This window comes from Crocuta crocuta, unplaced genomic scaffold, assembly GCF_008692635.1.
Source record: "Crocuta crocuta isolate KB4526 unplaced genomic scaffold, BGI_CrCroc_1.0 scaffold184, whole genome shotgun sequence".
In the NCBI taxonomy this organism is placed as follows: Eukaryota; Metazoa; Chordata; class Mammalia; order Carnivora; family Hyaenidae; genus Crocuta; species Crocuta crocuta.
Window position 1 is genome coordinate 4564193 of NW_027530006.1, and position 23890 is coordinate 4588082.

The following is a 23890-nucleotide window of genomic DNA, read 5'->3' on the forward strand; positions in this document are numbered from 1 at the left end:
CTGAGTTGAGGAGATAAATCACAATTTATGGAGATGGAGGTGGCTGGAATGTGGGGGGCAGAATACAAAGCTTCCTAGAGAAGAGGCTCCAGACATCTACACAGGGGCCTCTGCAGCCCTTTGGTTGAAAACCAAGTTGCGTATGTGTAAGGTGAGACCCCAAAATGCCAGATGAAGAATAACAGAGGCTGTGATCCCGACATTCTCAGAACTCGTTCTCAGAGCTGGGATGTGTTCCGAGAGACTCCATGGAACACCTGGGGCATTCAGTAAAAATGTCAAAAGGGTGACAGCTTAGTATCAGGGCCAATCAAGGCCTGAAAAGAAGACCGTAACATAACTGACTTAACAAAGCTTTAAAATAAGCCTCCGAGGCATCGAACTGATTCACAAGTAACTTTACTGTCTGACAAAACAAAACTCAAAGTCCTTTTTCTTTTTTTAAAGGAAAGTTTTTTTAAAAAATGTATATTTATTTTTGAGAGAGAGAGAGAGAGAGAACGCACAAGCAGGGGTGGGGCAGAGAGAGAAGGAGACACAGAATCCGAAGCAGGCTCCAGATGTCAGCACAGAGTCGATGCGGTGCTTAAATTCACAGACCAGAGATCATGACCTCAACCAAAGTGAGATACCAAACCGAATGAGGCACCCAGGTGCCCCAAAATTCACAACTCCTTACAGGAATGCAACAGGATGCAGACATTCCACAAAGTGGAGTGCACTGTCCTTCTCCCTCTCTCTCAATATTTTTTTTGGCTCTAGTATCCAAATAACATATGAAAAGTACTTCAAAATAAACTGTTTTGAACATATAAAACTCGGTGCTGAGTACAATGGTGACATCAGTGATCAATGCCAAAGGTCTAACTCAAAAGGAGTTTATAACCTAGTAGGATTGAAAGTGTCTCTGTGTAGACACTAACTAAACTACAAACAAGTGCTTTGGGTGTGGAGAGAAGATGACAAAGAAGAAAAAAAGGAGGAGGTAGGAACTGAAAACTTCATGTAGGTTCCTTTCATCATGAAAACTGCACAAATTTTTCTATAAAACAGGTAAGATAAACCAGAGTATTACAACATCCACATTAAAGGAGAGGTTAAGACAATTCTTTAAACGGGCAAAATATTAGAACAGACACTTCACTGAAAACAATACATTGATGGAAAATAAACACATGAAAAAATGCTCAATATCATCAGCCATCAGGGAAATGTAGATTAAAAGCATTAAGAGGGGCACATGGGTGGCTCAGTTGGTTAAGTGTCTGACTCTTGATTTGGGCTCAGGTCATGATCTCGCAGTTTGTGAGGCTGAGCCCCATATCAGGCTCCGCACTGAGCATGGAGCCTGCTTGGGATTCCCTCTCTCTCCTTTGCCCCTCCCCAACTGTCTCTGTAATAAACATTTAAAAAAAGAAAAAAGCACTACAAAACTTCACCACACACCTATTAAATGGCTGCATCAAGAAGACTGACCATGCCAAGTGATGGTGACGACGTGGAAGAATTGAAACTCTCATATTCCGCGAGTAGGAATATAAAATGGTACGAGCACTTTGGAAAACAGTTTGGTAGTTTTTTAAACATGCATCCACCATATAATCCAGCTATTCCATTACTAAACATTTAGCAAAGAGAAATGAAAGCTCATGACCATAAAGAGACTTGTACACATTTATAATGCCCACAGAAGCTTTAGCTGTAAAGCCACCAGTTGGATCAACTCAAACGTGCATGAACAGATGAACACATTGTGGGATACCTTATGGTGAAACACTACTCACCAACAGAAAGGAACGAACTATTGACACATGCAACAACATGAATCTCAAAATAATTATGTGGAGTGCAAAAACAAGACCAAAAATAGATTATATACAGTCAGATTCCATTTATATGAAGTTGAAGAACAGACAATACCTAACTATGGAGATGGAAATCAAATCACTGGTTATTTTTCTAGGGAAAAAAAAAAAAGACAGTTCTGAAAAAGAGGTTCAAGGGAGTGTTCTAGGCACTGCTAGTTTTCTACTTCCTGACCTGGGTGCTAGTTATACAACTGTAAGTGTATGTAAAAATTCATCAAGTTGTGTACTTTTGACTTAGATGCTTTATGTCTGCTGTATCTCAATAAAACCATAAAACAGTTGAAGGGAGGAAAAAGGGAGAGGGCAAGACAAGACAGACACATGTACCCCAACGGCTGCAGTTAAGCAGAGAGGAGGACTTCCATGTCCCTGCAGGTCAGGCCCTAGTCACCTCTGTCACCAAGCACTCATGCCACTGTCTTTGGGGTTCATCTCACCTCATCTCTCTCCACCTCCTCTCAATAAATAACACGCTGTGAGCACAATCCTCTATCTCCTTAAGTAGCACACTGATTACATTACTCCCCTTCTCAAAACTACTCTCCAAGCTCCTCCCCTGCTTATGACTTAAATCCCAGCTTCTCACAGCCTGGGTACATGCCCTTCAGCCTCTGGTCTCCAAGACCAGTTTCTGTTTCATTTCCCTGCCTATCCTCTGCTCCCTACCAAAATGGGATGCGGAGTCTGATCTCAATGCTGTCTCACATTCCCGATTCTGCACCACCGTCTGACATGAAGTGACCTACACTCTGTGCATCTTTACCTCTGGAAATACACATCACCTTCTAAGTACCAGCGCAGACATTACCTCCCTCACCCAACTTGAACTCCTCCCTCCTTGATCTCGATCTCCAGAGCACAGGGAACGTGCCTCTCCCCACTTCGCCATCCAGTGAACTGGATGCCTTTCTATCCTGTCACCGACAGGAGACACCTCTGTATCATGCTGAGTAGGCACTCAATGACATATTGTTGTGAAAGACAAATGAGCAAGGGAAAGACGACATGGAAGGAAAAGATGATTAGACAGCTAAGAGAAAGAAAGTTCCAGTTGCCAGCTTGCTTCCAAAGTAGACATCTTTTTCCTCCATCAGCACATCCAGCATCCCTCGGATATGACATGACGTGTTTATCCGTTATCCTGACCCATTTGTGTCAAGAGGTGGGCTTAGTACCCCACGACCCATGAGTTCTCGCTCTCCCTCTCCGGCCCCACCTCTTACCTCCACCTCCCACAGGGCTTTGGAACTCGTGGCAGATGTGGCCGACTGCCGGCCAGTAGTTCTCAGGAAGACATGCTGCTTCTTCCTGTGCTCATCACAGGTGAGGAACTTCTCCTGCTCCGCATGGAACAGCCTGACCACATCACCCTAAAAGTCAAGAAGCGAAACCAATTTTAAAAGAGAACTTAGCTGCTGCCCCATTGAGAGCCAAATGCTGGCAGCCCATAAAGTATCTGACTCACCCCCTTCAGTATGTCATCTTTGTTATCACTCCATTTCATGAAAAGGACTATTTTCCAGCTTGTATTGCAGTTGACAGAATTGACCTGGAAAACAAATGACAGCTATTTTTCTTTACATGTCCTTTACAAAAACTGTGTCTTCCAGCCCAAAAGGCCGGGCTATGTTTCTGCCCAAAAGCCCTAATGTTAAGATCACAGGAACTGCAAATTCAACTGGCCTATCAGATTGTTTGGTAATTAATGGTGCATTTGCACCAACCACCACGTATGCTTGAAATGACTCCAGGAACAGTATGAAGGTTCCTCAAAAAAATAAAAATAGAACTACCCAATGACCCAGCAATAGCACTACTAGGAATTTATCCAAAGGATGCAGAAGTGCTAATGCATAGGGGCACGTGTACTCCAATGTTTATAGCAGCACTTTCAACAATAGCCAAACTATGGAAAGAGCCTAAACGTCCATCAACTGATGAATGGATCAAGAAGATGTGATTTATATATACAATGGAATACTACTTGGCAATGAGAAAGAATGAAATCCTGCCATTTGCAACAACATGGACGGAAATGGAAGGTATTATGCTAAGTGAAATATGTCAGTCAGAGAAAGACAGATATCATATGTTTTCACTCATGTGGACCTTGAGAAACTTAACAGAAGACCATGGGGGAAGGGAAGGGGGAAAAAAAAGTTAGAGAGGGAGGGAGACAAACCCTAAGAGACTCTTAAATACTGAGAACAAACTAAGGGTTGATGGTGGTGGGGCTGGGAGGGGGGAAAATGGGTGATGGGCATTGAGGGGGGCACTGTTGGGATGGGCACTGGGTGTTGTATGTAAGCGGTGAACCAAAACCAAGAGCACACTTTCTTTACACACTGTATGTTAGTCAATTTGACAAAAAATTACATTAAATTAAAAAAAAAAAGAAATGACTCCAGGAACCTCGCTTCCTGACCTTCTCCAAGTCTCTTATACTGTAGCCAAACAGTAAAAGCTCAATAAAAACAAGTACTAATAAAAGGTATAAAGGTAAGAAGCATCCAGTGAATACACTCTGCAATGTGAATGATCATCACTAACAGCAGCAGCCACCGCCTGAACACAGACTAAGTGCCAGACACTAGGCTACCATCATGCCCATTTCAGAGATGGGAAAACTAACGCACAGGGAGGTAAGGGAAATGTACAGTAACTAACCTACAGACACGGAGCTAAGGAATGGCAGAAGTGGGATTTTAATCCACATCTACTGGACTCCAGAGCTGGTGTTTTCAACCATCAGACAAGTATTTATGTCACAATCAAGTCTCTGTCCTTTTGTCCTATAATTGCCAGTTTGAGACCAAGAAGATGTACACCCAAAAGCCACATATCACTCTTGCAAGGTTGCTGATGGCCTGTAGTATATCCATCTTTATCATCAGCCAAAGGCAGGCTCTTAAGGGAGACAAATTGGAAAAAGGTACCCTTGTGGCCAGAAAAATTTGGTACCAGGGGCCCTTTTCTGGCTTAACAAATTAGATACCAATCCCAGTGATATAAAGGCTTAGAATGCTGCGCCCCAGGGTAATTACCAGCCCCCATCCACCACCCAGTGCCTGGGTGTGCATAACCCCATGTGACAGCCTTGATTCTGGGCCTTTGTTACTTACCTGCAGAAGAGGTATGCTGCCCCAAACCACTAAAGAGGTCACTTTCAGCATGCACATGTGCTGGCCCCAGGAAGGCCTGCTCCTACAGCATATGCCTGCCCACAAGCCATAATGGGGTACCCCTTACCTCGTTGCAGCCTGGGTTATCCACCAGCTGATGGCTGCTGGCATGTAGGGGCTGGCCAGCATTGACGGGGTTCAGTACAACTTTGTCACCTATAACCACCTGGAAAGGAAAAGACCAACAGAGCTTTTCACCAAACAGATCAGAAGTGGTGGAGGATAGTTGACAGTCCTTAGTCTGACCCTTAAACGTGGTACATCCTAAGCCAGCAGAGCCGACGCCTTCGTATACGGGCCAGGCAGGGAAGTCCAACAGCACCTGTCTAATCCCTGGAGAAATGCTAAGACCAGCGTGGGACCCCACTGCCAGCTGTCAATATCCCTCTCTTCCTATGCTAACAGATATATGTAAATAAGCTCCAACTAATACTGGGAGTAGAGGCAGAATAGTGTCTGAAGGAAGTCTATCTTTGAAAGAAAAAAGCCCTAATTTTATAGATCTAAAGCAATGACTTTCATACTTTTTTGGGTACAAATCACATTAAGAAATACATCTCTATTATAATCCAGTCATACCTATTTATGTGCACATATGTGGGTATGTGTGTACATATATAGATATACATATCTATATTTATCTGAAACAGAAGTTACCTCCCTAAAGCAATACTTACCTCATTATGTTTAGGACAGCCTGATACTATCTATTCTATTCCACTTTCTAAAATGAGTGTCACAAGCCACTAAATTGATCTCATGACCCAAGAATGGATCAACACTTGTTCTCTGTAAATTACTATCCTACAAAGGATAACCAACTGCTCAACAAAGGCACGGCTAAACAGGTACATTTAAAGGACAAGAAAGCTAAGGACTTGCTGAAATTCAGGACAAGCATATTTATCTTTTATTAGGAGGGTAGAAGGTAGGAGAACAGAAATGATGGTTTCCAAGAGGTAAAACTCATCTCTTTTCAGTTTGATACATTTGGGGGGTATATACAATTAAATTTTCCCTAACTCCAAATATATATAAGGAACTCAAAAAAAGCCAAAGCTTTTGGTGTAAACTAAGCTTTACTGGACTTGTTCTTCTATTCTCAGTTGAGGATTAATATTGACTGTAACTGGGAAGGAATGGGCTGCTTTTACATGCTTCTGGTATGATGCATATAATTTAATACACACACCAATATATAAACTAACACACAGGTTGCCCAAAGCTTGTAAACTTAAATGGCAATGTTGAAAATGGCAGTCTAGTTTTAGATTAAGGCTAAGTGAGCATTTTGATGATATTTCAAGCTGTTTAAGGGCAGCCTGTTTTGGTAAACAATTACTATTTCAGAATCTTTAACAAGGTCAGAAATGCAGTTTGATGGCACTGAAACTTATTCATTGTCAAGTCCAGGCCCACATAATGACGTACTAATGTAGCTGACAAGCAGCAGAACTGTTCTAAGTCATATGAAGAAGTATTTCAGTGGCTTTACATCCTAATGATCTCTCAGGAGAGGAGCCAGTTCAGGACCCACTGCAGTCACTGAAATGGGATGGAGAGCCTACAGGCTTATCAACAAAGGAACAAGTGAAGATAATCCTAAAATCCATTCTCGTTCCCTGCTGTATCTCCTTATTTTCTATCCTCCTTCTTTACTAACTTTATTTCCAAAACAGAGAGGTATTTCTATTCCACTACCGATCTAGAATGACAGGGACACTGCCAAGGACATTAATATATGAAAGCTGTTTTTGTGGAGTTACTGAAGCAATGGGCTACTCATGTAATTTTTTTTCAGAAACTCAGTAGGAAAAACACAGCTACTGTATTTAGGTCACACTTCTCTCCAAATTTCCCTGTTTCCCCAAACACTGGTTTCCATAGTGATTCCCTTCTCTTCATACAGGATAAGTCTCTGGTTCCAACTATAAAACTCTCCTAGTTGACTTTTATACACAGTGATGGTTGGAGGCATGGCAGGGGGCAATCCCCAGACTTGGCACTTACACTGTCTCCGATGGATCGCAGCTTGTAGAATGGCTGAATATAAAACCAGGACCCTTCATTTCCAGCCTCGTCCAAAGTCACTCTCATGGCATTCTTCTCCAGCAGTGCTGGAAGCCTCTTATTCACAGTTAGGTATTTATTACTTTTCAAATGCAGGAGCTGAAAACCCACCGAGAAAATAAGGTGAGTGCCAGCAAGTCTGAATCTCTATGATTTCTCCCTCAGTCACATAAATATGTATCAAACATTCCTTCCACCCTTGAGCTAACTGTGAAGGTATGGAGTCATAAAACTGCCTAAGGCAGAGAATAATTAGAAAATAAAAAAGAGCAAAGGGAGAAGAAGTAGAAGGAAGAAGAAATATTTTATTTATACCTCTCAACACGGCCCTGGACAAGATGGATGTTGCTCAGGTCAAGTGCACCAGCAGCAAGGAACACCACTCTGCCATCTGTTAACATCTAATTCCAGGTAAAAGAGCTGAGGAACTGCAATCTGAGTATCCCTGACCTTAATGTGGAGCTATGGAAAAGCATCTTTGAGCACAAGAAATAGTTTAAGGGATGACCCTGTAAGGGAGAGTTATTCCATGTGGAGGAACATGGCTGCTATCAATTTCCACTGTGAGTTGCTAGGCATTTTATTCTTAATTCTTAGAAGAAACAAAGATCTAGATGGGAAACAACTTGTCTCAGAGTAGGTCTACATCAGGAAGCATTGATTCATGCTTCCCAACTTAACAGGCTGTAAGAGAAAAGGAAGGATGAATCAAAGACTGCCCAAATCCTGGAAAAATATGAAGACTGGTATGGAACTTTATTGCCAACTGCCAATATCCCTTTTTCATAGGCCAACAGATACAGTTTCTAGAATATGCCTGGAAAGTCTACAATCTTCTTTCAGTGTTATTGGGGTAAAGGAGTAATTCGTCTGACTTGTGAGCCCCTGACATCCCCTGGCCATGATATACAAGGGAAGACAATGTCCTCTTTACATCTTCATTGTTACCCTGGTGAGTGGCCCCTGATCTTCCATACACCTGTCCAGGTGCTGAACTCACTTGGTTTATAATAAACTGACATTACCTAGAGATGGATCCCAAGATCCAGGCTTTGAAAAAGTAATAATAAATAACATTAGCTAAAATGTATTCAGAGCTTACTTTGGACTCTCAATGATTCTAGAAAACAAATACCATTATTATTCCCATTTTGCTGGTAAGCAAACTGAGACACAGCAACATCTCTTGCCCAAAATCTCACAGTCACTAAGTCACAAAATATGAATTGGAATGCACTTAAGGGCTTACATTCTTAGTCCCTGTGCCCATCTGTCATCTTTAGTTTAAGCCATATTCTCTCATCTCACCCTATCAGGGAGTCTTTGCTCTGACTTTGAAGGCACTGGCCTGGCCCAGTGATAAAGCAGATACTGAACTCTGGGCCCACCTGGCCGCTTGTGTTCTTTCTCAGTTGGACAGAATTTGAAAGGGAGGCAGAGTGTGACTGGAAGGATTTGAAAGCCACTTTACTATTCCAGAAGGCCAAATAATAATAACCCACTTAAACATAAAAGTTTACTGTTACCCATGTGGCAATTCTAGTTTTCCCATGCTCTAGATTATCACTGCTCTCTATCTAATAGAAATAACAATGGGAAAGAATATCTTTGTAACCAGTAAGGTTTAAATGATAAGTAAAATCTTACAGAGAGGGAAATAATGAAGCAAGATAACCACATGGGTCAGGTTCTCAAAAGTTGATACTGATTACCCTTTGTCAAAACAAGCTGGCAACTAGATAAACAAACAAACAAACAAAAAGGCTACATTTGGCCCTGGATGTTCTTACACTGTTTTCTGCAAGGATAGACCCAGAAAGATTTTCTTAGCAAACCCCACAGTAGCTATTTCCTAGATTGTGTTTTATCCCACACCAACTCTAAAGACACAAGGAATAAACAAAAAAAACCTTACAACCCGTGAGACAAGACATGAGATCACCAAATATTCTATCTGAAGGCCCAGAATTGCTCATATTACCCCTAAGATGAGCTCTTGAACCAACAGATAAAAGTTACAGGGAATCCAATTTTCACCAAGAGGAAGAACTTCCAAGGAAGGCATGTGAAACAGAAGTGCAGCAGCTAGGCTGATTTCCAGGTAAGCAAGTTCCTACTTAAAACATCACAGAATTTAAATCACCAACTACGGGGCAGAGAGGTGGGTTCCCTCACTGGCAGAAAACCAATTCAAAAGCCCAAGAGACCAATCCATATAAGAAGAAACACTAGACCTTCTGCAGCAGACAAGCTGTCTCCATGGAGTGAGGCTGGAACGTTGTTCAAACCCGATTTCATGTGCTTGTTTTTTCAGTTTTGTTCTTTGTAATGCTCCAGAGGAGAGGAGTGGCCATGACCTACCTGGATCACATTGCCATACTGGATTATGGTCCCGAGCAATTTCCTGTTTTCTGTCTCATTCTGCTTCTTTTCCAAGTCTGCAGCATGCTGTACATGGAGAAGGAAGACTGGTCACAAAGAGCAAACGATGGCTTGTATTTCTCCTCAGTGATACAAAACCAATGTCACTGGTTTATACGAGAACCCCCAAAATAAGCCAATACTGTACGGAGCTATGCCCTGAGGCTAAGCAAAATGACCGAGGGGTTCAAGAAGACAACCCCCTCTGCCCTTGTTTTGTTGGCCTTTTTTGCTTTTTTAAAAGATATTTTTTTTTCTTTCAGGCATTCATAGACATCTGCTTAGGTTAAGACTATGTCAAAAGTTTATGTATTTTTGAAAAAAACAGAGTGGGGGTGGGAGAGAATTTACATAGCCTTTTTATGATCTGTAAAAATCCTCTTTTAAGGTTTTGGAGAAAAATAAAACTGAATTTCAATGCTGGTTTGGGTTGACTTCTGGTTCTGTGTCCTGGAGTGAGTTATTTAATACTCATGAGCCTCAGTTTCTACTCTCCTAAAGTGAGGATAAAAAGAGCACCTACACCTCAGAGGAATCAAGTACCATAATGTCAGGTCATTGCAGCATTTACTGAGTTATTATTGTTAGACATTATTATAATTTATTTAATTTTCATAGTAGTTCCCTGAAGGATTATCCTCATTTAAAAACTTTTTTTAATGTTTTATTTTTGAGAGAGTGCAAGCGGGGAGGGACAGAGAGAGGGGGACAAAGGATCTGAAGCAGGCTCTGCAATGACAGCAGTGACCCTGATGTGGGGCTTGAACACATGAAACATGAGATCATGACCTGAGCCGAGGTCAGATGCTCAACCGACTGAGCCACCCTGGGGCCCCATCATCATCCCCATTTTAAAGAAGAGAAAACAGGCTCCAAGATTAAAAGGTTTTTTTCGACGTTGCACAGTTAGCTGGATAATGGGTACAAAAGGGGTCTGTTATACTATTTACTTCTGCGTACACTTGAAGTTTTGGTTAATAATGTCTGATTTTAAAAATCACACATCTGGGGCACCTGGGTGGCTCAGTTGGTTAAGCTTATTACGGCTCTTGGTTTCAGCTCAGGTCACGATCTCAGGGTTTGCAGAGTTCGGGCACTGTATGGGGGTCTCTGCTGGCAGCGTAGAACCTGCTTGGGATTCTCTCTCCCTGCCCCTCCTCCACTCACACTGTCTGTCTCTTGCAAAATAATAAACAAAATTTTAAAAAATAAAGCACACATCTATATTGCAGTGTGAGCTCACACATGTACACACACACACTGGAGTATTCCTTAGCCATTACAAAGAATGAGATCCTGCCACTCCTGGCAACATAGATAAACCTAGAGAGTATTATGCTAAGTGAAATGAGTCAAAGACAAATACCATGTGATTTCACTTATACATGGAATCTAAAAACAAATGACCAAAAAAAAAAGCAGAAACAGACCCATCAATAAGGACAACAAACTGGTAGATGCCAGAGGGGAGAGGGTGGGGGTGGACAAAGTGAGTAAAGGGGACTGGGAGCCAGAGGCCTCCAGTGATGGAATGAGTAAGTCACAGCACAGGGAAATAATCAATGATATTGTAATTGTACAGTATGGTGACAGATGGGAGCGACACTTAAGGTGGGCATGACATATGGACTTGTCAAAGCACGATGTTGTACACCTCAAGTAATGTAACCCACATCTGGGTTAACTTCAAATCTGCAGTTACAAATGGATCTGGGAGGGGCGCCTGGGTGGCTTAGTCGGTTAAGCGTCCGACTTTCGCCCAGGTCATGATCTCGCAGTTCGTGGGTTCGAGCCCCGCGTCGGGCTCTGTGCTGACTGCCAGCTCAGAGCCTGGAGTCTGTTTCAGAGTCTGTGACTCCCTCTCTCTCTGACCCTCCCTGCTCATGCTGTCTCTCTCTCTCTCTCTCTCCTAGAAATAAATAAAAATATTAAAAAAAAAATGGATCTGGGAGATATTACTAGTCCAAATTTAGTATACTAGGGCACAAGGTAGAGCTGAAAGGAGGGTTCCAGGATAGTCTGCCAGGGCCATCAACATCAACAGTCATTTTTCTTTCCATCTATTTGTAAAACTCAGAAAGCACCGTTATCATATAATCATGCTGAAGGGGAACTAGTTTTGTCCTAGGCAGTAAACAAACTGTTGATTGCAGCCTTTCCCCCCAAACCTAGGGTAAAACAAGGAAGAAATTCAGTATCTGATGAATAATAAAACCGTGGTGACCAGCTGTATATTTCAGGATCCTTTCCATTATTCTCTTCCTGGAGTTTCCCTTTCCTTGAGGCCAGACACTAGCAAATGCCAATGAGTTAATGGGTGTCTTTCTCAAGGAATAGTCTGCATTTTCACAGCACCCTTCTGGGCTTGGTCTTAGCTCCACACACACTACCTTTATCATCTTGGCCAAGTTACTTAATCTCATCAAGTCAAACTCAGCATTCTTATTCACAAAATGGGGACAAACACAAGCCTTTCTGGGCAGCTGTGAGGCTTAGAGAAAATAAATTCAGTAAATTCTAACCATTATCATTACACATAAGTTTCTAAAATTAAGAAATGTTCTAATGATGAGAATTTCAACTGGTGAACTAAGTTGGCTGGGTGAAGGACCTCTCCATTTCCTTTAAATTCAGCGTCTGTTCTACCTCTACCTTGAATGTAGATATTTTTAGGAAAGTATGTCTTTTGACAAAAATAAGCTGCATAAAGCAATCTTAAACCAAAATGAAACCACACTGCAGGAGAGAATGATCTGCTTATATCACTGTAGATCACTTTAAGTTTCTCACATGTGTCTCAACTTGTAAAACAATGGTCTATTCAGAGGCTTCCTACCCTCCCTCTCTTTTCTAGAATTAGTTACCAGCTTGCTCTTCTCAGTTACACAACGATAAAATCCACTGGGTTCAAGACACATCCAGAAATAATACCCGAGTAGATGACATGGTAATCCTAGGCATCCAAATTGCTTCAGCACCATTCTCAGCTCTCTCTTCCCCTCCATCCACATCCTCCCTTCATTTCCTCCCACGTTCTATTCTGCCTAGTCTCAGGCCTGTGCTACACCCTTCCAGAGACCTCTATAGTATCCGCAGGTTCAGCAGGTAGTTTCCCAAACATGACACTGGACTGAATCCACCTGGAAGGAAGGTTTATATATATACATATATTTTTTTTTTAATATTTTTATTTATTTCTAGGAGAGAGAGAGAGAGAGAGAGCATGAGCAGGGGAGTGTCAGAGAGAGAGGGAGATACAGACTCTGAAATAGGCTCCAGGCTCTGAGCTGGCAGTCAGCACAGAGCCCGATGTGGGGCTCGAACCCACAAACCGCGAGATCATGACCTAAGCAAAAGTCGGACACCTAACCAACTAAGCCACCCAGGCACCCCGGAAGGCTTATATTTTTTACAAAGGCATTTGTTCTTTCTGCTAAGTTGTTGTCTCAGCTAATATGGACAAGAGATTCAAGAAAACAATGTCAAAGTGGGAAAAATCAATACCTTCAGCAAAATAAAATTTAACATTTTCCAACAAACATCGTTTTTGTCTACTCAAAACCCCACAGTAAGTTTTCATCTTTAGTAAATCACAAACCCGTGTTTCTTGGACTTAAATTATATAAAGATTACTGTTTAAGAGAGAAAACCCTCAGGGACGTTCCCCTTACTCTCAATTTCCGGTAGCCTCAGTTTAAGTAGCACTAATCTAAAATATTAAGTCCTACCTACGCCTAGATGGAGTACAAAAGTGGTAACTCAGGGTTTGCTGGCACATCTAAAAAGCAGCCTCAAGTTAGTCATCAACAAGGCATTTTTCCATATTAAAAACTAATTAAATACCACCAGCTTCACAGACTCAAGGGCATTTGTCTAAAAATACATAAAAGGTAAAATTAGAAAATATTGGAGAATAAATACCTAATAACCTCACTCAAAATACCCAAAGTCACATGTGCAATTGTGTTTAGAAGGTTTAATGATAACCAAGTCTCGGTAACTACTGAATGAACCAATGCATCAGCCTTATGGACCATTCGAAGAATTCACTTTTCCTAGAAGTGCTTTTCGTCCCATTTATATCATGTTTTGCTAAATATATAAAATACCAAATGTATTCATTTGAGTTCACACATCAGTCCTTAGCTAACTCCTTCCACAAAGCCAAATTCGGGTTTTAGACAAAAATATCCTTTGTGATTTTTAGGTTCAACAGGTGAGGCACAGATTGCTACAAAGAGAGTAAGGTACTGACTACACCTGGGCCCACTCATCAAGGTTGTTTCACCCTTGCCCAGAATGAGATTTTGTCTGTTAAACCCTTCAGATATACTCTAAGGAAGGCCCACACTTTAAGATGATCAACTAATAAATCTGTCTAAAGGATAACCAACAATGTCTCTCAGAAAGTTTTTCAATGGGCACAATTTTGATTTAGCAACTCCATTTCCAGCAATCTCTCCTTAAAAGATAATCTTGCACATATACAAGTCTACAACAACTAGTTTCGATACTGTAAAAACTGCCAGGATTCTGAATACAACCCACCCCACAAGGATTGGCTATCTAAAATTAAAGTACTGGCATACAATGGAGGAGCCAGTAGCCATTAAAATGAAGGTAAAAAGATTCTCACTTATTCATAACATAGTAAGTGAATAAAATGAAGTTAAAGGAGGAGAAGACAGGATGTTCCCATTGATACTTCCAAATGTAGAAATACAGGAATATAATAAGGGGTGAGATGGGGAGGGGGAACACACCAACTATAAACCAACATTACAGCTGAGGAGTAAGATTTGGGGATTACATTATTTTTTACCTTTATCTTACTCATGTATATTTTAGAATTCTTTTTCTTTAATACTCATATATGTTATGTCTTCAAAAACTGCATCATAGTTCTGTGACAAATAGCCTGGATTTTTTAAAAAGCCATCTTAAATGTGTTACCTTTTCAATGTTTAAAACCTAATAATTTAAATACCTGTTGCTCCTTTCTCTTACGCACGGGGCTGAGGACTGTTTTGTCCTGAGGAAGAAATCACACTTAATGCTACGGTCTCTAGCACCATGGTTCACCATGGATACTACCATGCTTCCTAAGCAACATCAAGGTCACCCCTATCAGAGCCACCTGTTATTTTGTTTCAGAAACAGACAAACCATTTTTCAATTACTACAGAAAGGTCACTGGAACAGTGGGGAGAATTTATTTAAGGTCAACAAGCCCTGAATTGTGTAATATGATATGGAATTAAGGCTTCAGAAAACAAGCAATACAATACTCAGGCTTCTAAAGACAACAGAACCCTCACTCCTTGGGTTCTTCCCAGCTTGTCAAAGCTATGACTTAATGTAATTGACTGTTTCTCAGAACCCAAACAATGTCGGTCAAAACGCTGTCAGCGAACAGCAGTCAAGGCCTGGAGAACACATTACATGATGTGCAGGTAGAAGAAGCTCATTTTGCCAAGAGACTTTTGAGAAATCAGGACCAGAAGAGTTAGAATCTAGTTAGTGCTGCAGAGGGAATGAACACACAGTAACCAGCCACTAGATGTCATTCTCCTTCAGAATGCTGTTTCTATGTTGCTTATCCTAGTCAAAGGGAAGTCAAGTGGTCTAGACAACTAATTCCTTAAATGGCATTAATTTAAAATAATCTGACCTTTGATTGGGGTGCTGCACAGTAGATGACAAAAATAAAAATGAAAACCCACTGGAGACCAGCTATCAACCCCCAAAGGCAAGTGGCTGCCCAAAATACAACGTTTTAATGACTGCACTAAAACATGTACAACATGACTTCCAGACACTAGAGGGGGGAAAAAGATCCAATAAGAAGTAAAGTAGGAAATGCACAAAGTAAACACCCACGTCACATCAGGAATCCTAAATCAGGAAAAAGTAATGGTTTCCTTTTAAAAAGTACTTTATGTATTTTTCTTAAATGTTTGTTTATTTTTGAGAGAGAGAGAGAGTCCATGCAAGCAGGGGAGGGACAGAGAGAGAGGGAGACACAGAATCTGAAACAGGCTCCAGGCTCTAAGCTGTCAGCACAGAGCCCGACACAGGGCTCGAACCCACAAACCGCAAGATCACGACCTGAGCTGAAGTCGGAGGCTTAACAGACTGAGCCATCCAGGCGCCCCTTAAAAAGTATTTTAAAGAATAAACAGCATGAAATAAATAATTCATTGTCTTTTTTTTTTTTTAAATAAAGAGTTCAGAGTTCTTGATCACCTTTAGGAGTACGTTTTTTCAAATGTGCAGTTTTTTTTTCACAGTTCAATCATGGGAGGGAGCAATGAAAGGAATTTCCATTGAAAGGAAACATACTACATATCACAGGCTGCAAACAGGTGATTAAAGAACCCCATCCAGCTTGAGACATTATTGCGCTGAATGTGTGCTTTAAACTTTGAGTTAGTTGCTGACATTTTTAAAAAATTGAGATAATAGACATAAAGCATCAATTTTTAGCTTCTCTTGAGAAAGCAGAAGATGTGGCAGCAGCTCTGAGCCCACCTTCCCACGCAGCAACAGCAGGGGAGTCGATCTGCCCCCTCTGGACCCACACGCATGAACACTCCACTTAGCAACCAAGCCCACCAAGTTCCCTTTTTTCCAGTTAGCTTCTTGCATGATGAAGAGGAATCCCAAATTTACAACCCCTGCTGTAAAAAGCATAGGAGAAGGAAGGTTTTGAGATGTCATAGTAAGGTCTTATTGATCAAAAAGATTTTTGTACCAGAAAAATAAAGGCAGAACTACAGAAGACGTACTTCTTACCAGATAACCCCACAGGTACATGCACTAAATAGCTCATGAGAGATGTGCAAGCTTAAACAAACCCATGAAACTAGATTCCCATAGTCCCAAATGCAGACTTTAGGAGGACCCTGGGTCATCACAATGATTGGGGGAGGTGAGGGGCACTACTGATTTTGAGTGGATGGGAGCTAGGGGTGCTGGATGCCCTGAAATGCATGGTACAATCCTGTGTAGGGATAAAGCATCCTTCATCCTGTGCAATGCTATGTCTGGTTGACATTCCCATGGGTTAAAAGGTGGTCTGCAATTTCTGGGTCTAGCCCCTAACTCCACTTTACAGATCAACAAAAAGCACAGTTTCATATGGTTTATTACCATGAATACATTTGCCCAAAATGCAAGTCCTGTTTAATAAGAGGAAGAGTATACTTTACACTCTGTAACACTACCAAGAGCTGATGACCATTTTGGAAAATCACATTTAAAAAAACCATGCTTTTTGGTAGCCAATACTACACACCTACCTGAGTCACCATCTTTGGCTACCTCACGCACAGAGTTTATACAAATAGGTGAGGGCATTTATTTCCTTAAATCCTGTAGAATAATCATGCCTGAGCATTAACTTACTAAAGCACACATTTATAAGATTTATTACTTTTTTGTTATTTCTCCTTTATAATTTTTTTTAAAAATTGGTAGTTTCAGGGGTGCCTGGGTGGCTCAGTTGGTTAAGGGTCCACCTTTGGTTCAGGTCATGATCTCACGGTCTGTGGGTTCGAGCTCCACACGGGGATCTATGCTGACAACTCAGAGCCTGGAGCCTGCTTCAGATTCTGTGTTTCCCTCTCTTTCTGCCCCTCTCCTGCCATGCTCTCTCTCTCAAAAATAAACAAACATTTAAAAATTTTTGTTATCTTCAGAGGTTGCATTATTTATGAATGTTATTTCCTGTTCATAGAGTTACATAATATTTTCTCTTAAGGCGGAGCAATCAGTCTGTTGAGGTTAAGAATGTCTGCCCTAAAACCATGAAATTAATGATGCAATTCCTGAAGTATTCAAAACAATCTCTTTGTTTCTATTCTTTCTTCTTCTCTAACCCCTGACTCCCACAGATGCTTCACACTAAGACTCATCACTTCTTCCTTCAGGAAGCCCTCCTTGACTACCATATCACCACTGCTGATTCACAAAGATGGATTTGGGTGCCCCTTCTAGATGTTTCCACAACCTCCTGAGTGCTTTTAGGTTCACCCCGTAATAGTCTTGTCACCACCTCTTTACTCTTGATTAGCTATTGAGCTCCCAAAGGGTTCAGATATTGTCAGTTTCATCACCATCACCTAGCACAGTGCTCATTTATCCAGCAAGTATTTCTTGAGCACCTACTATGTACATGTACCAGACACTATTCTAGGCACTAAGGATACAGTGATGACCAAGCCAGCCATTGTCCCTCACCTTGTGGAGCTGTCATTCTAATGAGTGAGAGAGGAAAGCACTAACTATAAGTGCATATCATCAGTGCTGAGAAAAATCTAAAGAAAGGTAAGCAGGCAGGGCATTGCTTAGATAAGGAGATGAGAAGAGACCTCACTGAGATAACACTTATACACAGATATGAAGGAGACAAGGGTCTTAACTCAGGAAGAGTCAGGAGAAGAACCTTCTAAACAGAAGAAATAGAAAGCACAGAAGTAGCAAAGCTGTTAAGAGTCTGGTGCTCGGGGCACCTAGGTGGCTCAGTCAGGTGAGCGTCTGACTCTTGATTTTGGCTCAGGTCATGATCTCATGGTTTTGAGTCTGAGCCCTGCATCAGGCTCTGCCCTAACAGAGCAGAGCCTGCTTGAGATTCTCTCTCTCTCAGCCCCTCCCGTGCATGCTCACTCTCTCTCTCTCTCAAAATAAATAAATAAACTTAGAAAAAACCTTTAAGACTCCGTGGTGCTCAAAACAGTGAACTGAAATAAAGTTAGTGGAGCATAATGAGTGTAGCTCAGAAGCCTCAAAGGAGAAAGGGTCCAGCAAGTACAAAGTCTAGATTTCATTTTAAATGCAATGGGAGTGACCACCTGTGTGTTCTCACAGTGTACAATAAGCTCACTGAGGCTGAGGATCGGGTCTTTTCATCATACCAAGAGCACCTAAAGCCACCTAACACAGTATCACTGATTAAAGAAGGTCCTCTACATGACCCTTCCCTTACCAGATGCAGCTGGTTGTGACTCTGCCATATATTAGTATAGGGGAGCCAGAGTGACAGGTGACCTGTTAAGTTCCATGGTGCTCGCAGCTACTCTACGTCTTCAACTGCTATCGCTAAGTCTCAGTCAAGACCTTTTTTTTTATTCTGTTGGTAAATATTTGAGTGCCTACTACATGTTGTAGACACGACGGATACAGCAATGAGCAAATCTGATACAAATCTGTGTCATCAGGTAGTTTACATACTAGTGGGGGTAGCCAGCCGATAAAATAAATTAGAAAGAACATGATAAATAACACTGAGAAAAATAAAGCAGGAAAAGGAGATAGTGAATGGGCTGCCATTCTAATACTACTACATCTGATATACGTCATGTCCTTCTTATAAACACCTCCAAGTAGTTCCACGCAAATTAGCCTCACAGAAGAATTAGGTCATCTAGATACTAGACACTACAAAAACTATGTCATCATTTTACAGATGGAGAAACATGCTCAGAGAGGCTCGAAAACTTGCTTATGGTCACACAGCACATTAGCAGTGGAATACACTTCTCTCTTATATGCCAAGATAATAGTCAAGATAAATACAATGATAATAGCTGAAATTTATTAAATACTTACTATATCACAGGCACTGTTCACATACCTTTTATGTTTCATTTCATGTAATTCTCACAACAGTCTCCTGGTGTGGATATTATTACCATTTCCATGTTACAAGCAGGGAAGGAAGACACCAAATAGCTAATTAACGTCCCCAAGATCAGCATTTAGCGAGTGATGCAGCCAGGAGTTGCTTCCAGGGCTTATGCTCATAACCAGAACTGTAGCCAGTCATCCGGGAAGCGGAATGGCTAAGCAAAGAGTAACTCGCAAGATACCTCGGGCTGACTATGATCTTCCTCTCCTTAGGGTCAGCTCCCACTTGTCCGTTTAACAAAGGACATAAGAAAGCCAGTACCCAGACCTGGAGGGGTGCAAGGTTAGCCTGTTTCGCTCAGACACAACCCAAGTGGCCATTTCCAAGACCCTCCTCAGGGAGAGGCACCTCGCAGTACATACGTGCAGTTTGTTGAGCAGCACTGCATCAGTTGTGCTGCTGGCCCCTGGCTTGGCGGCCTTCCAGAACTGCTTCTGGGCAGAGTAGCGATTCATAGGACATAGCTTAAAGAGGCAATCTAGAAGAGAAACAAACAAAAACATTTTTGAGGAAGTATGTGCGTTCAACCTATGAAAAAGCTTTGCCCTTTTATTTATATAAGGCATTATAGATTATATGTAAGTATAAATGACAAGTTACAAGGTCCTTTTAGGAAAAAACTCTCTTCTGACCTTCAATCCTCACCACACCATGGTGGCGCCAGATGAGGAAACTGAGGCTTTTAGAAATTAAGTCAATTCATGTGTCATTGTCACCCAGCCAGTTAGTGGCAGAGCTAGGACTCAGAGTCCAGAGCTCTTCAAGTTCCCCCCACAGTTATCTCCTTTTCTTCATGACGGACAGAGAGAAGGACAGACGTCCTAGTTATATGCAAGAACACAAGCATTTTCTTTTGCAAATACAACTCTCTTCAATCCAAATACATTTTTAAAAAATACTACAGAAGTCTTTTTACAGGGACCTCCTAGAGCAGTGGTCTCTTGAACACCACGTTTTAGACAATTCTGGGGAGAACAGAATATCGGAGGTTGTGCTGAGACAGCATGCCCTTGTCCCTCAGCATCAGCGCATCACGATGTGCTGCCATTTAGGTATGCCTGGGCTCCAATGACTTTATATACTGTCTTAGGTAGTACAACTAGCCCGCACAAAACAGACTAGCGGCTTCAAAATATTTCTGCAAAGAAATCTAAACATCGAAGACAATGGTAATGCAAACCCAGCAAATGAGAAGGCGGCACAATCAACCATTCTCATGTTCCTCTTGTGAGCCACTATACACAGAAAATAATGATGATCTAAAAACAAAACCAAAAAAAAAAAGCATACAAAAAAACTAACATCACCTAGATAATAAGAATGATTTTAAAAAAACATTTGAAGTATTGTCTCTAATGATTAGCCTTACCCTATAGCACTTCTGTGCCTTACAGTATGATGATCATAACAGGATAATCATGACTGACAGGATACTACACTATGGTTTAATCTTAATCTTTTCATCAATGTCTATTTTCCTGCTTATTTTTATAATGTATACAATATATTAGTATAGTAACATATACATAAAACTTTTATATGTATACATATGCATAGCTTAGGGGGTTATTTGTCAAATTTTTTGATAGGGATATGCCACCAATAAAGCTTAGAAATAATTGCTCTTTAAAAAAAATACTTGCTCTTAAAAACTAACAGTGACACCTATTCCCTGAGAAATTTACATATTGACATACTTACGTTTTGAAATGGTTATTTATAGAGTAACATTAGTTAACTTTGTAATGAAAACCCAGATTTGGAAAAAATATACCCTGAAGCATTTCAGAACAAGCTTCTAAGGAAATTCAACCTACTAACCACACACCTAGTCTCATTTGTTCACTAAAGCAGATTTTCTTAAAGGACCTTGAACAATATCGAGTTATTGTAGTTACCAATAAAAATTCACAAAAATTTTTATTGCAAGTGAACAAAAATTCACTTGCTATCAAGTACACAGACATTAGGACTTTGCTCTAATTCAGACCACCATTTCTTTTAGTTGTGATCAGTGAATTTTTACAAATTACTGCACAAATACATTGTTGAGGGGAAAAAATAAAAGATCATTGAACTATAGAAATAAAAAGTATCTTCCTCTTTTCTATAATCTACTTCATCACGAAATATTCCTACCTAGTCATAAATAGTTATAAGGTATATCCAACCACATCAAGAACATAATCAAAGTAATCATCAATCAAAGTAATCACTGGAATGTATGAAAGATGCCATCTAGATCTTTAGAAAATAAAGACCACCACAGTAACTTATTTAAAAAATAGAGCTGCTGGCCCCACATCTTATGAAAGCCACAGGTCCCTGTCACTATATCAGTGGCCACTTAATGATCTTTGAGACAGTATTCCTACCAGTATGACATGTGAACTCCCTATTTACCCCATAAACAATTACAACCGTGAGACTATTGGTCAGCTTTTAAGGTCCTGTCTGTGGCACAAGATAGAGGGTAGATAAAGGGTGGGCTGAGTAAGGGTGACTTCCTTGATAATCACACGACTTAAAAAGGGCATTCAAAACATGTATGCCATTGGTATTAATATCTGACACAGGACTTACTTCATGGACCAAATAGGGTAAACAATTTCAAATTCATCAATAATGAAAGTAAAACGGTCTTTTTCCTCCAACAAACTTCACAGGATAATCGCTAAATGGTATGAATTGCAAACTAAAGAATTTAAGTTGATTCTAGGAATAATCAGGATGGAATCATAATGCCAATGTATTAACATGCAATAGAAAGAACTATTCTACAATGTTCTTGGGACAGCCAAGTCCCAAACCCTTGTAACAAGTAAACGAGCCACAAGAGAGGCTCAAAACTTGAGATGACTTTACATTCACCAAGGATAAGAGTATAGAAGTAAGCACTATCAATCCCACCAAAGCCTTGCCATGACTTCCACACCAACTATTTTCCTTGGACAAAACAATGCACTGCATTGGATTAAGCATATTTACAACCAATCAGCTATGTAAACATAAGAGATGCTAACAAACTAGTAACAGAACCAAATTAGCCTTGCTGATTTTGTCCTGTCTTCCTAGTTGCTTAGCAACCAATTCAAAGAGAAAATTAAATTAAGCAATTCAAATGTGATGTTAAACTAACCTTCCAAAATTCTGCAAGTCAGCGGCTCCACATTGCCCTTTGCTATTTGGATGGCACAGCAGGACAAAATTAAAGTTCCACTGGATCTTAATACTATGCTAAGTATAGAAATACACAAATACAGGAAATCCAGTAAAAGAATATACATACAATACATATTTGAGGGAAGGGAGTATGTATCTATGTGTACACACACACACACACACACACACACACACACACACACACACAGGAGTTTGATCTCACCCCAAAGAAATGCCACAAAGAATACCTTATGTGACAAGTGTTATTTTAGGCCTTTGAAGAATAAACTAAACTAAGCTTTCAAAAAATTACTCCTGAATATTCCTAAGCTTTAGCAGATGCCATGCTGGGCTAGCACAGAAGTTAGCTAAAAAGAGAGCTGGGTTAAGTGCTAAAGGGCTGAGCGGGCTGGAATCCAGACAGAACAGGCCATGGGTGATCCTCCATGGTTTCAATAGCATCCCAGAACTTGGTGGGAGGGAGAACGTTCAACTGCTTGAAGATGCATGAGCTACGAAATGAGCTTATGGTGTACAGTTAAGAGAAGAGGAAGTCAAGAGGAGCCACAGGTGTGCAACAGGGTCCCTGGGGGAATGAAAAAGCAAAGAAGCCCACAGGAAGGGAGCCACATTAAGGACTGAGTCAGATAATAAAAGCTGCCAGAAGAATAGCCGAAACCCCACTGTCTCCATACCACCTTCCAGAACAAAAGGTTTCCGAGTGCAGAGATTCTGGTCTGTTCTCCACTCACTCGTAACTCAGGGCCTCTGAAAACAGGAGCGCGGAGATGGTTGCTGAATTAATGACTGGATTGTGCTGTAATCTCTACGGCTGCCCAAGTGATGGCAGGGTGTCCTCTCAAGATGCCTCCAGCTCTAAGTCCCCAGGCATCCATGTGCTGATTTAATTACCACTTATTAAAATGCCTACTGTGTGGGGGGTGTGGTAGTGGGCGCTGAAAATAAAACAGAACCCAACCCACAGGTTTCTTAGTACAATCCTAATGACAGCAAAAAACTAAAGACACTAGTTGAACTACATCAAGTCAGAAGTATGATGGAGGCCTTATATACTAGTGAAAATTACTGCTGACACAACGTGGCTGGTGTAGAGCAGCAACGTTCACACAGGGCCATGGGGGTGGGCGCTCCAGCACGGGGCACCTGACGAGAGCTCAAGGGTGTGAAGGAGCCACTTGATAAACATCTGGAGGCAAAGCCTTCCAAGGGGAAAGGACTAGCAAGCACAATGGCCCTTGAGTGAAAGAAAGTTTGGCAGGATTAAGTAAAAAATAGAAAAAAACTGCCTGGCGGATACTGGGCAAAAGGGAGAGTTAAAAGAGAGGTGGCGAGGGAAGCCTGCAGAAGTCCATCGTGCAGGGCTGTGTAGACCCTGGTGAGGCATGTAATGGTTATTCTAAAAGCAGTGAGAAGCAACCCAGGACTTTAACCAAAGAAAAACCTGATAAAGGCACCCTGTTTTTTGTTTTTGTTTTTTG

The 23890-nt window shown here is 41.1% G+C and overlaps 1 protein-coding gene across 1 annotated transcript in view; it reads right to left on the bottom strand.

Moving 5' to 3' along the window:
- Positions 1 to 23890, bottom strand: part of ITPR1 (inositol 1,4,5-trisphosphate receptor type 1) — a 331759-nt gene that overhangs the window by 193704 nt on the left and 114165 nt on the right. Inside the window, exons 5-10 of the mRNA XM_077763745.1 lie at positions 19592 to 19707; positions 9482 to 9568; positions 7061 to 7219; positions 5118 to 5216; positions 3334 to 3417; positions 3092 to 3238 (exon numbers count right to left, since the gene is read on the bottom strand). Of these exons, the coding sequence (XP_077619871.1) occupies positions 3092 to 3238; positions 3334 to 3417; positions 5118 to 5216; positions 7061 to 7219; positions 9482 to 9568; positions 19592 to 19707 (692 nt within the window). The remainder of the gene's footprint in view (positions 1 to 3091; positions 3239 to 3333; positions 3418 to 5117; positions 5217 to 7060; positions 7220 to 9481; positions 9569 to 19591; positions 19708 to 23890) is intronic.